The sequence below is a fragment of the Stenella coeruleoalba genome, assembly GCF_951394435.1.
Source record: "Stenella coeruleoalba genome assembly, chromosome: 1".
Classification (NCBI taxonomy): domain Eukaryota; kingdom Metazoa; phylum Chordata; class Mammalia; order Artiodactyla; family Delphinidae; genus Stenella; species Stenella coeruleoalba.
Window position 1 is genome coordinate 610841 of NC_137169.1, and position 13787 is coordinate 624627.

The 13787-nt window shown below is 56.3% G+C and overlaps 1 protein-coding gene across 1 annotated transcript; it reads right to left on the minus strand.

The window, feature by feature from the left end:
• Nucleotides 1–8839: 8839 nt before the first annotated feature.
• Nucleotides 8840–12105, minus strand: FNDC10 (fibronectin type III domain containing 10). The gene has a single exon (XM_079930253.1). The coding sequence runs from the start codon at nucleotides 11989–11991 to the stop codon at nucleotides 11290–11292; it is 702 nt and encodes a 233-aa protein (XP_079786379.1). The 5' UTR covers nucleotides 11992–12105; the 3' UTR covers nucleotides 8840–11289.
• Nucleotides 12106–13787: the final 1682 nt, after the last annotated feature.

The following is a 13787-nucleotide window of genomic DNA, read 5'->3' on the forward strand; positions in this document are numbered from 1 at the left end:
GAGAGCCCACCCTCACTGATGTCCTACCATTGCTCCTGATGTTTTCACAGAGAAAAAAGCTGAGAACCAGACGCTCAGAATACTTAAGGACCCTCGGGCGCAGTGTATGGGAGGGACAGTGCGTGACTGCAAGAAGGAAGCATTTACTTGGAAGGACCTGGGGGTGGAGGGATGAATGAGGACGAATGAGGGCATCTTCCCCCGCTCCCCGCACTCTGCTCTGTATGTATTTGAATATGTGCAGAACGTAAATCCAGGAAGACATACACTGAGATTTGGCCGTGGGAAAGGCGGCGTTTATTTTAATTTATTTATTTTATTTATTTATTTTTGGCTGCGTTAGGTCTTCGTTGCTGCACGCGGGCTGCGGGCTTTCTCCAGTTTTGGCGAGCAGGGGCTACTTTTCATTGCGGTGCATGGGCTTCTCATTGCGGTGGCTTCTCTTGTTGCGGAGCACGGGCTCTAGAGCACAGGCTCAGTAGTTGTGGCGCACGGGCTTCGTTGCTCCGCGGCATGTGGGATCTTCCCGGACCAGGGCTCGAACCCGTGTCCCCTGCATTGGCAGGCAGACCCTCAACCACTGCACCACCAGGGACGCCCCGGAAAGAGGGCATTTATGGGTGGTAGGGTTAACAGTGCTTTGAATGCCCGTTATACTTTTTTGAATTCCTTAACTTTGTATTTTATGATGAACATGTATTTTCTCTTACCCCCACCACAAATAATAGCGCTGTTTACATTTTGAAAGGAAGGCCCCCTCCATGGCTTCCCCAGTATGTGCTCCTGGATTCAAAGACATTATGGTCTGACGGTACCGGTGCAATACCGAGCTCTCCTACCTCACCTCTCCCTGCTTCTTGTTTAGAACTTAAGGGAGCACCAGCTGGAAACTGTCCCATGCCTTTCTTACCTCTGCGTACGCCACCCCCATACCTCAAGTCGTAGTCCAGGCACTGAGATTCAGATAGATGTCACCAGCCTCAAGAAAGCTTACCTGCGTCCTCCTCTTCTCCTGCTGGCCTTTCTCTGTTCCCAGTACCACCCTCAACTTAACTCTTATGGTTCTGAACACTGTTAGCATTCTGTGCATCTCTACCCCACTGCATTCATAGACTCTGAGCTCCAAAGGGCTAGGGACTCCACTTCCAGCCCAGATGGCTTTTTTGCCTTATGTGTGGTGCATTTAGAAATGTTCCTCTAGAGGCACTCACTGAGTACTCGTCGGGCAGGTACATGAGGGAGAAGGTGCCCAGGTGGTTGTCAGAGCCCTCTGTGCACTGTCTGTGCTTATGCTACCAGGATCTGATGAACTTGATACTTTCATCATGATGTGGGAACCCCAAGCTGAAATATAACTAGCCTTGGGACCTTCCCTGGTGGCGCAGTGGCTGAGAATCCGCCTGCCAGTGCAGGGGACACGGGTTCGAGCCCTGGTCCGGGAAGATCCCTCATGCCTCAGAGCAAATAAGCCCGTGCGCTACAACTACTGAGCCTGCGAGCCACAGCTACTTGTAAGGCCAACTGGCCCGAGGCAGGGGAACGCAGTCAGACTCACAGGATGCATCAGACCGAAACTTTCCGGACCACCCAGTTCCAGAAACTGACCTGGAGACTTTCCGGACCACCCAGTTCCAGTGGGGATTTTCCATCCGGCCCAGCCTTCCCGCCATTCGAGGGGCGGGACTAACGGTCCCAAGACTGATGCAACCGGCACCGGATATTGCCACGATACCCGAAGAGACCACCAAATAAGGATTAACCTGCGCCCTCCCGGATTCACCACACCCCTTTCCCTTCTTCCCCTATAAATTCTTACCAGACCCTCGCCCGGGCGCGACTTCTCTGGCCCCTTTCTCTGGGACCAGTGAACCTCGCCCGGGAGCGTTCCCAAATAAAGCTTGTTTAAGCTCTCCTCCGTTTCTTGGTGCCGTTCCTTATACTGAGCTCACGCGCCATAACTACTGAAGCCCAGGTGCCTAAAGCCCGTGCTCCACAACAAGAGAAGCCACCGCTATGAGAAGCCTGCGCACCACAACGAAGAGTAGCTCCCGCTCCCCGCAGCTAGAGAAAGACCGCGCGCAGCAACAAAGACCCAACGCAGCCAATAAACAAATTAATTAATTAATTAAATTTATTTTAAAAAAATAGCAACAAGATAGTATTTATCACCTTCAAAAGTTTCTTCATACCCCTTTGTAATTCCTTCCTGCACTCCCCTCCACCCGACCCCCCATCTCACCGGGTGACCACTGAGCTGCTTCCTGTTGTATAGATTAGTTTGTAATTTTCAGAATCTTGTATAAATGGAATCATAGAGTACTTTTTTGGGGGGGGTTCGGGGGGGTCTTGTTTCTGTCACTCAGCATAATCATTTTGAGATTCACCCATAATGTTGCATGTATAAATAGTTCATTTCTGTTGCTGAGAAGTATGCCATTATATGGATATACCCAATTTTGTTGATAGACATTTGGGTTGATAGACATTTGGGTTGTTGATAGACATTTGGGTTCATAGACATTTGGGTTGTTTCCAGCTTCTAGCTATTACAAATAAGGCTGCTGTGAACATGCATGAATGAGTCTGGTTTTTTTTTTTGGCTGCGTTGGGTCTTCATTGCTGTGCGTGGGCTTTCCCTAGTTGTGGCGAGCGGGGGCTACTTTTCGTTGTGGTGCACAGGCTTCTCGTTGCGGTGGCTTCTTTTGTTGCGGAGCACGGGCTCTAGGCATGCAGGCTTCAGTAGTTATGGCTCACGGGCTCAGTACTTGTGGCTCTCGGGCTCTAGAGCGCAGGCTCAGTAGTTGTGGCGTACGCGCTTAGTTGCTTCACAGCATGTGGGATCTTCCCGGACCAGGGCTTGAACCCGTGTCCCCTGCATTGGCAGGGGGATTCTTAACCACTGCGCCACCAGGGAAGTCCCCACGAATGAGTCTTTGTATGGACGTATTGTTTCATTTCTCTTGGCTTAATGCTTGGGTGTAGGATGATTGGATCATAAGTTTAGATGTACGTTTCACTTTTTAAGAGACTGCTGCTAATCTGTTTACAAAGCGATGTACTATTTTTTTCCTTCATATTTTCTTGGCTGTGCCACGCCACACGTGGGATCTTAGTTCCCCGACCAGGGATCGAACCTGCGCCCCTTGCATTGGAAGCATGGAGTCTTACTGCCAAGGAAGTCCCGTAGATGCACTATTTTACATTCCCATGAGCAGTGTTCCAGGTTCTCCACATCCTTGCCAGCATTTGATGTGATTAGTCTTTTCAGTTTTAGACATTTTTAGACGAGGTACCTCATGGTATCTCAGTGTGTGTATTTACCTAGTGACTAATGAAATGGAGCATAATTTCGGGTGCTTATTTGCCGTCACTATGTCTTCTTTGCCGAGATGTCCAAATCATTTGTGCATTTATCATTGTGTTGTTATTAAGTTTATGTATATATATTCCAGATATGTGATATGTAGATATTTTCTCCCTGTGGTTCGTCTTGTTCTCCCATCAATGTCTTTCGAAGGACAAAAGTTCTTAAGTTTGATAAAGTACAATTTACCAACTTGTTCTCTTATACATTGCACTAAAATATCTGATATGAAAAATATACTGGATGGGTTTAATGGTAGATTAGACGTTGAAGAAGAGAAGGTTAGTGAAATTGAAGACATATAAATAAAAAGTATAAATGAAACAGAAAAGCGAAACAAAATGAAAGAGAAGAAATAAACAGAGCATCAGGTTGTGGGGCAACCTCCAGCAGCTGATACATGTGTAATCGGTGCCCCGGGGGTGGGTTTGCACTCTGGCTGGTTGTCAGAGACACTGCTCCTGGCCCTGCTTGAACTCTGAGGAGTCTTGCCTCTAATCCTGTTTGTTGGCTCCTTTCTTGGCCTGGTGATTCCCTCACACACACACTAGTCAGTCCTAAGCTATAGATCTTCACATCCTCTTTCTTATTCTGTGTTCTGCCCCCCAAACTCCAGCCATCTTGGCCTCCCTGGCCTCCCAGATCCCTCCACTTAACTCAGGACAATACTGGGCTCTGCCTGAGTCCCTCCTCCTCGCTCTGCATCCTGAAAATCCTCCAGACAGTAAGCTGGAGCAGCCACAGAACTCAATTCGTTTCTTTCCTTTCTCTCAGAGGTCATGGCCCTTCATTGCATTACAGCCAATGTATTTGGAACTGCTGTTTCACATATTTTGTATGATTTTTTAGTTGTTTCAGGTGAAAGGGTAATTCTGGTCCCTGTTACTTCATCTTGGCTGGAATCAGAAGTCTCACTAAGTCCATTTTAAAGGAGTGAAATGTGGGACTTCCCTGGTGGTCCAGTGGGTAAGACTCTGTGCTCCTAATGCAGGGGGCCCAGGTTCAATCCCTGGTCAGGGAACTAGATCCTGCATGCCGCAACCAAGGGGTCCGCATGCCACAACTAAAAAAAAAGATCCCGCATGCCACAACGAAGATCCTGCATACTGCAACTAAGACCTGGTGCAGCCTAAATAAATAAATACATAAATAAATACATAAATAAATATTTTTAATATACATATAAATTTAAAGAGAGTGCAATGTGGAAACTCACCCTACAGATGTTAAGGTTATAATAATAAAGATAATATGGTACCACTGTACGAAAAGACAAACAGACCAATAGAATACAATAGCCCAGAAACAGACCCACGCACCTGGAAAAGGATGGATTGTTCCTGCAGACTGGATTGGGGAAATCGGCTCAGTGTGCTGATATAAAAAGTTGGATCCCTACCTCACGCCATATACAATGTGACCTCTAGACAATTAAATATGAAAAGTAAAGTCATAAAGCCAGTCGAAAAAAATATTCTCATGGGGAATATTTATGTATTATCTGGGTGTGCGAGGATTGCTTAAGACCAAAAAAAAATGCATACAACATATAGGGAAAAAAAGATAGGTCTGATGATGTCATCAAAATTAAGGATTTGTGTTCAACAAGGGACACCGTTAACAATGTTCACAGTATAGGAGAAAATACTTGCAACATCTAGACAGTCAAAGGGGGGCTTCCCTGGTGGCGCAGTGATTAAGAATCCGCCTGCCAGTGCAGGGGACATGGATTTGAGTCCCGGTCTGGGAAGATCCCATATGCTGCGGGTCAACTAAGCCTGTGCGCCACAACTACTGAGCCCGCACTCTAGAGCCTGTGCGCCACAACTACTGAGCCCACGTGCCTAGAACCCGTGCTCCACAGCAAGAGAAGCCACTGCAACGAGAAGCCCACACACCACAATGAAGAGTAGCCCCCACTAGCCACAACTAGAGAAAGCCCGTGCACAGCAATGAAGACCCAGCGCAGCCATAAATTAATTAATTAAAAAATAAATAGTCAAAGGTATGTATCTAGAAGTGTGCTGTTCAGTACAGCCCCACTAAATATATACGGCTATTTGAACTTACGTTTAAATTAATTAAAACTTAAGATGTGGTTTCTTGGTTATACTAGTCACATTTCAAGTCCCCAAATAGCCACAATGACTAGTAGATACTGACTAGACTAGTGACTACTGTGAATCGTGTTCCTCAAAAGAATATGTTGATACCCTAACCCCTGGGACCTGTGGATGTGCCCTTATTTGAAAATAGGGGTCTTTGCAGATGGAATAAAATTAAGTTATAATGGATTAGGGGACTTCCCTGGTGGTGCAGTGGTTAGGACTCCGTGCTCCCAATGCAGGGGGCCCGGGTTTGATCCCTGGTAAGGGAACTAGATCCCACATGCATGCCGCAACTAAGAGTTCACATGCCACAACTAAGGAGCTGGTGAGCCACAACTAAGACCTGGTGTAACCAAATAAATAGATAACTAAATAAAATACTTTAAAATTACAATGGATTAGAGTGGGCAATAATACAGTGAGTGGTGTCTTTATAAGAGAAAGGAGATGGAAATTCAGACACAGAGGCTCAGAGGAGACAGACAGACAGGAGGAGGCCATAACAGGGGCGTCCTTGGAAATTGGAGTCATGTGTCCGCTAGCCAGGGAGCCCCAAAGATTGCCGGCCACACCAGACACTGGAGAGAGGCGTGAAACGGGCGTGAAACGTTCCCTCAGAGCCTCCAGAAGGAGCCACCCCTGGCAACACCTTGATTTCGGACCTCCAGCCTCCAGAACCATGAGAGAATAAATTTCTGTTGTTCCAAGACACCCAGTTTGTGGTTTTGTTATAGCAGCCCCAGGAAACTAATACAGCACAGATAACATTTTCCTAATTTCAGAAAGTCCTGTTGGACAGCACTCTTTGTGGACCTCTTGAAAATCACGAGGAAAAAGCCACAGCAATGGGAAAATGTACAAAAATTATGAATAAGCAGTTATTCAGCAGGGAAATTCAAATGGCTACTAGGAATAGTAAGTGGTGTGCAGCCTCTCCAGTGATCAGAAGAAAGCAAATTAAAATCACATCCAGTTACTGCTACACAGCCAACAGATGGGCAAAGGCTACGAAACCGAACAATACACAGTGTTTGTGAGAAGTTGCGGAAGTAGAAACCTACCTGCCCTGCTGGCGGGAGTGCTGACTGCTTTGGCCGTTAAGGACAAACTGATAATATTGGTGGTTAGGTACACACACCCCTAAGATCCATTGCCCCTCACCTAGAGAAATCCTCACAGGGGTCCCTGAGGAATGTGGATGGGCATTTTCATGGCGACACTGTGATTAGCATTGCAGTTACCCGTGTACCCTCAGGGCTGAGGACAAGTCAGCCTGGTGGACACACACTAGAAATTGCATGCAATGAACAGAAACAATTAAAAATCTGTGCATTCTGCAACATGGATAAATCTCAAAGACACGGTGTTGAGTAAAAATTAAAAACAAGCCCAGCAGCACAGCATCAGAGTGGTTGCCATGAGGGAAGAAGGGAACGGCATGGGGAGAATCTGTCGCGCTGGGATCCAAATTGAGCAGGACAGAGACACGTGAGACAAAGGAAGGAGACAGTCCAGATAAAAGTGGGGGAGGGGAAGGAAAGGCAGATCCCAGACGTGTGAGGCCACGTAATCAACGCAGTGGTTAACAGCAGAGCTGGGAAGTTCTGAACGCTATCCCAGCCCACCCACTCCCCACCTAAGAGCGAGGGAAACCCAGCTTCGTTACATGTGGCCAAGGGGACAGAGCAGCGAGTGACTCCCACCCAGACTCTCCATAAGAAAACAAGAAGCGTGCTGACACCCCTGCAGGTAGAGAAGACCAGCCAGAAAGGCATCCCCCAAAACAAGCAGACATTTTCACTGAATATTTCATCATAAGCTAAACAGAGTTAGGAAAACGAAAGTTACGAAAGAACACCCTGCATCAGAAATGGAGGGAACATTTTACTGAGGTCATTAGAAAAAATGAAAGTTTGAAAAGACAGCCGATACAGCATAGAAATGAAATAACAGATCTCTAAAGGAGGGGGGATATCTGGGGGGACCTTGAAAGAAAGAGGCAGTGTGTGTGTGGCCCTTGGGCTCCTGACTTCAGAAGGTGCAGCCTGACCCCACCCTGGGATGTGGATGCTTCCTCCCCTCTTGGCTGGCGCTTGCTGGGGTCACGCTTCCAGTCCCCAGAGAGATGCGGCTGGAGGAGGCTCTGGGTGTCAGGGACCCAGGACTCTCTAGACTCAGGCTGAAGGGGCCAAACTGCCCATCCCCTGGGCCAGGGTCTCCAGCAGCTCCCTGGCTGTCCCTGTAGACCAGCTCCAACAGCCCAGTCCCCCAGTCCTGAGATCACCAGGGAAACGCCAGCCCCACAGCCCTGCCCCAGTGGAGAAATGTTTCCTCCATTGCACCTCATGCTGCCTGCGCGTTTGTGTGTCCGCCCCCACCCCCTGGCTTAGCGGCCCCTGGGAGTGTGAGGTCCTCACGAGCCAGCGCTGATGAAACCAGCTTCTCCTCGGAGGCCGGAGGCCTGAATGTCCGGGGGACCTGGGGATTTAGCAGCTGCCCTGGGGGCCGTGGGGAGGGGCCTGAGCAGGCCGGCCGGCCCGCACCTTACCTCCGGTGTCACTGCTGGGCCCCCAGAGCCTGCCACACAGGGCATTGGGCATGCGTCCACAGAATGACCATGAATCCCTCCTGCTGGCTGAGCAAGGAACACAAGCTGTGGGTCAGCTTTGGGGAGTGAGCAGGGAGTGTGCCTGGTGGCGGAATTTCAAGGACCTCAGGGTTCTGAGCAGGGTCAGGCTAGGGCTGCAGCCGTGGGCGGGGGTTGTCTCGGCCTGGGTGCGCGTCAAGTCGTGGCACAGACAGGACCAAGCACGGACCACTTACGCTTCTCCGCCTGGCTGATCTCACATAAGCCTCCACACAAGCCTCTGAGTTAGGTCCGATGACTGTTCCCACTTCACAGACGAGGAGACTGAGGCATTGAAAGGGTGCATGGCTCTTGAAAGCAGGGCCAGGCTGACAGCCCAGGCAACCCTTCAGTGTTTTAGAATCAGAGCAGTTCTTTCTACTCCACATCAGAAAATCATAAGCTTAAGGAAGTTACCTTCAGGCACCACGAGAAAGACGAAGTCTTGACTGAGGGACAAGGCCTCCGGACCCCCACCTCCAGGGCACAGGGAAGCCGCACGTCTACCCGCCAGCCACGAGTCAGAGAGAGAGCGCGACCGGGGGTGGGGGGGGCCTCCTCGAGGACGTGGTGGGGATGGAGGACTGGGGGCTCGTAGGGGAGGAGCCTGGGTGTCCCCGCGCCCCCAGAATGGAAGGGCCACCTGGGGAAGCAGTTTTCAGGGGTGGCAACGGTTCAGGAGCAGAAGTGCTCCTCGTGGACACCAGCTCCATGCCGTCTCCAGGCCAGGGCTCCCCCACTGGACCCTGCTGGGCTGGACCCTGGGCCTCCAAGAAGCCCTTGAAGAGAGCCCTGAAGAGGCATCTCTGGAGCAGAGGGCTGCGGGTCAGTGCTGACTAGCCTCGAGAATCGGCGGGTAGGACAGGCCTGTGGCTCTAGCTGGCGTGAGCCCAGTCAGGGCCACGGACAGGGCCCCAAATCAGGTGCACGGCTGGGGGAAGGGCCCAGGGCAGGCCTCCAAGAACTTCACAGTGGCCGGTTGTGAACCCAGCTGCACACAGGAGCTAGAGGATGGACAGCAGGGCACCAGGGCCTGGGACCAGGGCTGCCAGCCCCACCCTTGTGGAAGACACCTGAGCGCCTGTCACGGGTGGCCTAGAGCTGCAAGAGGAAAAGGTCCCCCAGGGAGCCAGGCTGGAGGGATTGGAACCCCTTCCACTCCTGCTGGCTGTCTAGACACTTCACTGCACCCCGCCCCCTTGGCGGGAGGGGGGATGAGTCACTCCTCAGAGCATGGCCCACCCCCAGCTGTTTGCCCCTCAGGGTCACAGCCGGCTCCAGGATCTCAAGGACAGCCTAGCCCAGGTGCGGGAGGCCCAGTAGGGAATGCAGGGGGTGACACAGTATGCGCCACACACAGGGGCCCCAGGTCCGTCCTCTGGCCCCCACCCGCCCAGCTCTAGCACCGCGTGGGGATGCCCGGGCCGGGGAGGGGGCCCTTCTGGAGCCGCCTCACTGCTGCCTGTCACAGCTCAAGCGGGTCATTCCTGAGGCGGGGCTGTTTCCAACTGCGGCAGGTGCCACTCCCCAGCCCCGCCCCACGGAGCAGGCCCCGGAGAAGATGCTTGTCCAAGCTCTGAGGGTGGACAGGCCAGCTGAGATACACCCTGCCTGTCCCTCTGCCACAAGCCACAAGGGCAGGGTGCCTGTGCTCCCGGCCTGGGCTAACCCCACGTGACCTGCAAAGGGTCCAGGGCCAACCACTGGGCTGACGCCTGAGGAGCTGGGAAAAAGGGGTTCAACTCTCCCCCTCACCCTTCTCTCCCCCCTCCCAAATAAGTACACAAGACGGTGGTTTGGGTCTAAGAATGATGGACATTTAGACACTGGCGCCAGGCTCACGCCTCACCAGTGCCACGCCAGGGGCGGGCAGAGCAAAGACAGAGGTAGGGAGTGGGCGCTGCAGGGGCACCAGCCAGGCTGCTGGTGTGAGGGTCGCTGGTGGCTGCTGGGGGAGGGGGAGTTCGCCACAGTGACTCCAGATGTGTCGGGTCCAGGACAGCCACAGTCGGGGGCTCACGCAGAGCCGGGCGAGCCATGCTTCGCCCCTCCCAGCGCCCAGCATCGTCAGGTGGCTGGCACAGGAGGGAACCTCGGCCAAGATGCTCAGGTCTGCCCGGAGAGGGGCAAGGCCAGCCTTCAGTCCACGGCGAGCGGGTGGGAGGGCAGGGCGCAGCACCCAGCCAGATCCGGGGCAGCTGGCCACTGGCTCGGGGATGGGGTGGCGTGGTGCTGTCCGTCATGCCGTGGTTGAGGCTTGGGGTCCAGATCACAGTGGAAGGTCCAGCTGGGCAAGTTGGCATCTAACCTTCACCCTCTGCATACGGCACTGCTCTTTCAGAGCCCCAGTCCCCATGGAAAGTCCTCACCAGACACACAAAAGGAAGGGGAGGGAGCCCAGCCCTGGTGAACTGCCAGCTCCCACCGAGGTCAGGGGACACTCACCCCCGGAAACAACAGCTGGACGCTGGGCCGCCTGCCGAGCTAAGTCACGGCTCCCAACTTGTCAAATGCCCACACAGGGAAACACCGCAGGACGCTTCTTACCCAAACTGGATGCTCCTGCAAAGCTTGAAGGGAGGGTCCCCAGGGGGGCTCTGGCCAGAAGCACGCACAAGCTGCCAGCATCGGGGCCACAGACCCTCTTGGACAGCACTGGAAGGGTGGCTGGCTCCCGCAGTGGGCCCGAGATACTAAGGCACGAACTACCTAAGCCCATTGGGGTGGGGCGGGGAGAGGACAGGCTCCAAGTGGCCCCCTTGAGTCGGAAAAGCACACAGTGACCAAGCCATAACGACAGCCTGGTTTTTTCCAACTCGTCACAGGCTGGAGGCGCAGGGCGTCGGCCCGGGGGTGCCAATGGCTCTTGCGAAGAGGGTCTCTGTGCTCTGACGGTTCCCCCCAAGGGCTCTGGAGAGCGGGGAGAGCCCTGCACGCGGCTGGCATCTCCGCTCAGGCCCAAGGGCCAGTCCCGAGCTGGAGTTTGGGAGGCGGCTGCTCAGCTGGAAAGGTCGTGCGGTGATTCCAAGGCTCTGGGAAGGGCCGGCCGGTGCCCCATCTATCTCCAGCAGGCCCTGCGTGGAGATCCTCAGGATGGAGCGAGAGCGGGGAGGGGAGAGCGGGCCAAGGGCCTGGGGCCTCCCGCACCCTAGCCGGGCAGGCAGAGCCCGGTCTGGCGGGCGCCTCGCACTTCAGGGCTGCCGGCGCAGGCCCGGGCGCCCGAAGGCCGGGTGCATGAGGTTCTCCGTGATGTAGGCCACGAGTAGGCAGATAACCACGAGCATGACGCAGATGGAGCCGCCCACCGCCGTCATGGCCACAACGATCTCCCGCATGCCGGCCGGCTCGGCGGCGAACTCCACGCACTCGGCGGACGCGGCAGGCTCCGGGACGACGGCGGGCTCCGAGGCGACGGCGGGCTCGGCGCGCAGCGGCAGCGACTGCAAGCACAGGCGGTAGCGCACGCCGTCGTGCACGTCGGGCAGCAGGTAGTCGCGGCAGGAGGCGCCGAGCAGCACGCGCTCGCACGGGAAGCGCGTGTAGGCGCCGCGCCACGAGCAGTTGAGCGCGAAGGCGCGCACGCGGCGCGCCTCGGCCGGCGCCAGGCGCCACTGCAGTAGCACGCTGCGGTTGCGCAGGACGCTGGCGCGCAGCGAGCGGCCGGCCGAGGCGTGCGCCGCGCAGGCGGGCGCCTGGCAGCGGAAGCCGCGCGCCGGGCTGCGGAAGCACAGGCGCCCGCCGCCCGCCTCGGGGCCCTCGGGCAGCACCTTGTAGGGGCACCAGGGCGCGTCTGCCGACGGCTCCCAGCCCGGCGGCGTCGGGGCGGCCGCGGCGCAGGGCGGCGGCGCGCAGGCGGCCAGCAGCAGCAGCAGCAGCAGCAGTAGAGCGCGCATCCTGCGGCTGGGCCGGGCGGCGGCGGGGCGCGGGCTCGGGGGCGCACGGGCGCGGGCAGTGGGTCACGCCGGCCGCGCCGCCGCTCCCCGCGCTCGCCCGGCTCGCCGCGCCCTCCGCCGCCGCCCGCCCGCTCCGACCCGCCCCCGCGCCCCGTGCGCGCTCGGACCCGGCGCGGCGGCGGAGGCGGGGCCACCCCCGCCCCGCCCCCCTTAACCCTCGCCGGGCCGCGGCCCCCCCGGAGGGCGGATCTCGAAGGAGAGGGGGCGGCCGCCCGGGTCGGCAGGGGTCCGGCGCCGCCGGGGCGGCTGTGCCCCTCGGCCTCTCGCCGTGTGAGCGCCCTTCGGAGGCCTGCCTTTTCCCCTCCCCTGCCAGGCTTTTTCCAGGCTTTCCAGTGGTCCGCGGCGGGCTGGGGTCTCGAGTCGTGGCACCCGGGGGCAGCTTCGCGACTCTCCTTGGCCACACCTGGCAAGGATGCCGTGCCTCCAGATGGTGGGGAGCAGCGGCCTGGAGCGAGCGCGCGCGGCTTCACGCCGCCCCATCCCACACCCGCGGTGGGGACCGGCAAAGAACGGGTACCATCTGCCGTGACCTGGAGGGGGTGAGGACGGAAACTCCTCCGCCCTCAGGGCTTCTGCTCATTTAGAAGTGGACAGCGCCGACCTGGGAGGGGCGCCAGAGAGATGAGACTTCCTCTGCTGAAAACTATTCACTCCGCACCAAAGAGGCAGCTACAGTGTGGACCACTCTCGGCTCTAATTAATCCTTCCCCCGCCTCCCCCGCAGATATGGCCCTGGGGCAGCCCTCCGGATCGCCCGGGAAGAGGGCCAAGGCTGGACAAAGGGAACAGCCCCGCCACAAGCCCACCTGGTGCAGCGGGTGGGCATCACTACCCGGGGAAGGAGGGACACATACCTTCCCCCACTCCGGTGTCCAGGAGGTCTGAGACCGTAGGCCTTCCATCCCCTCCAGCCTAACCGTCCCGTGCTCAAGACGCCTCTCCAGGGCCGGGGGACACGCAGCCAGGCCTGCCTGACATGACTGGACGTGAAGGAGCACACCATGTGCAGGGAGCACACCTCTGAGCCCTGGGCAGGGAGGCGAGGAGGGGTCCCTGGCAACTGTCCTGTGGACTGTAGTTTCCCGGCAGCCACTTCCAGGTGCTGTTCTCATCTGGGGGAGAGAGAGGAGGGACTAGGTGGGCTGCAACACTCACTGAGTCCTTGGTCCCCATACACCCATCCAAGGAGCACCCCACCTCCACCCCCGCCTCACTATTTCCTGGTCATCCCCCCAAATTCCAGGTCAGCACCAGATCGCAAGCCCTCTACCAGAGCCTGAAGCCGAGGGTCAGCGGCCCCCTACCCAGACCCAGCACACCGGCCAGAAGACCCTGCCCCCAACACCAGGCCTCTGCAGCTCCCTGAGACCCCGAGCAGGTTCTCCCCAGGCCGCTGCACCTAGTGGGGGAGGCCTGGGGGCGAAGGTTTGGAGAGAGGCACCCCTGGCCCTGCCCCTGCCTTCTACCCCCTCCCCCGGCAGGGAGGGCCCTGGGCTCAGACTCCTGCCCAGCTTTGTGGGGGACTCAGGGGGCAGAAAGTGACAGTGATCCAGGGACCCCGCGTCCTCACCCCGAGCTCCCTGGGGCCTCGACCAGCTTTCTCACACCGGTTTCCCGGGGAAGCTGAGGTCGCTGCGGCCGCTCTGCCCGAGGGGTAGGGATGGGACAGTGGTCAGAGGGTACCATGCTCTATGGTGGCCCAGGTCTCCACTGCCAGGTCTTCTGGGCCAGAGAGC

Bases quoted from the DNA above. Each gene is read 5' to 3' on its own strand.
- FNDC10 (XM_079930253.1), bottom strand. From the start codon at position 11,991: ATGCGCGCTCTACTGCTGCTGCTGCTGCTGCTGCTGGCCGCCTGCGCG.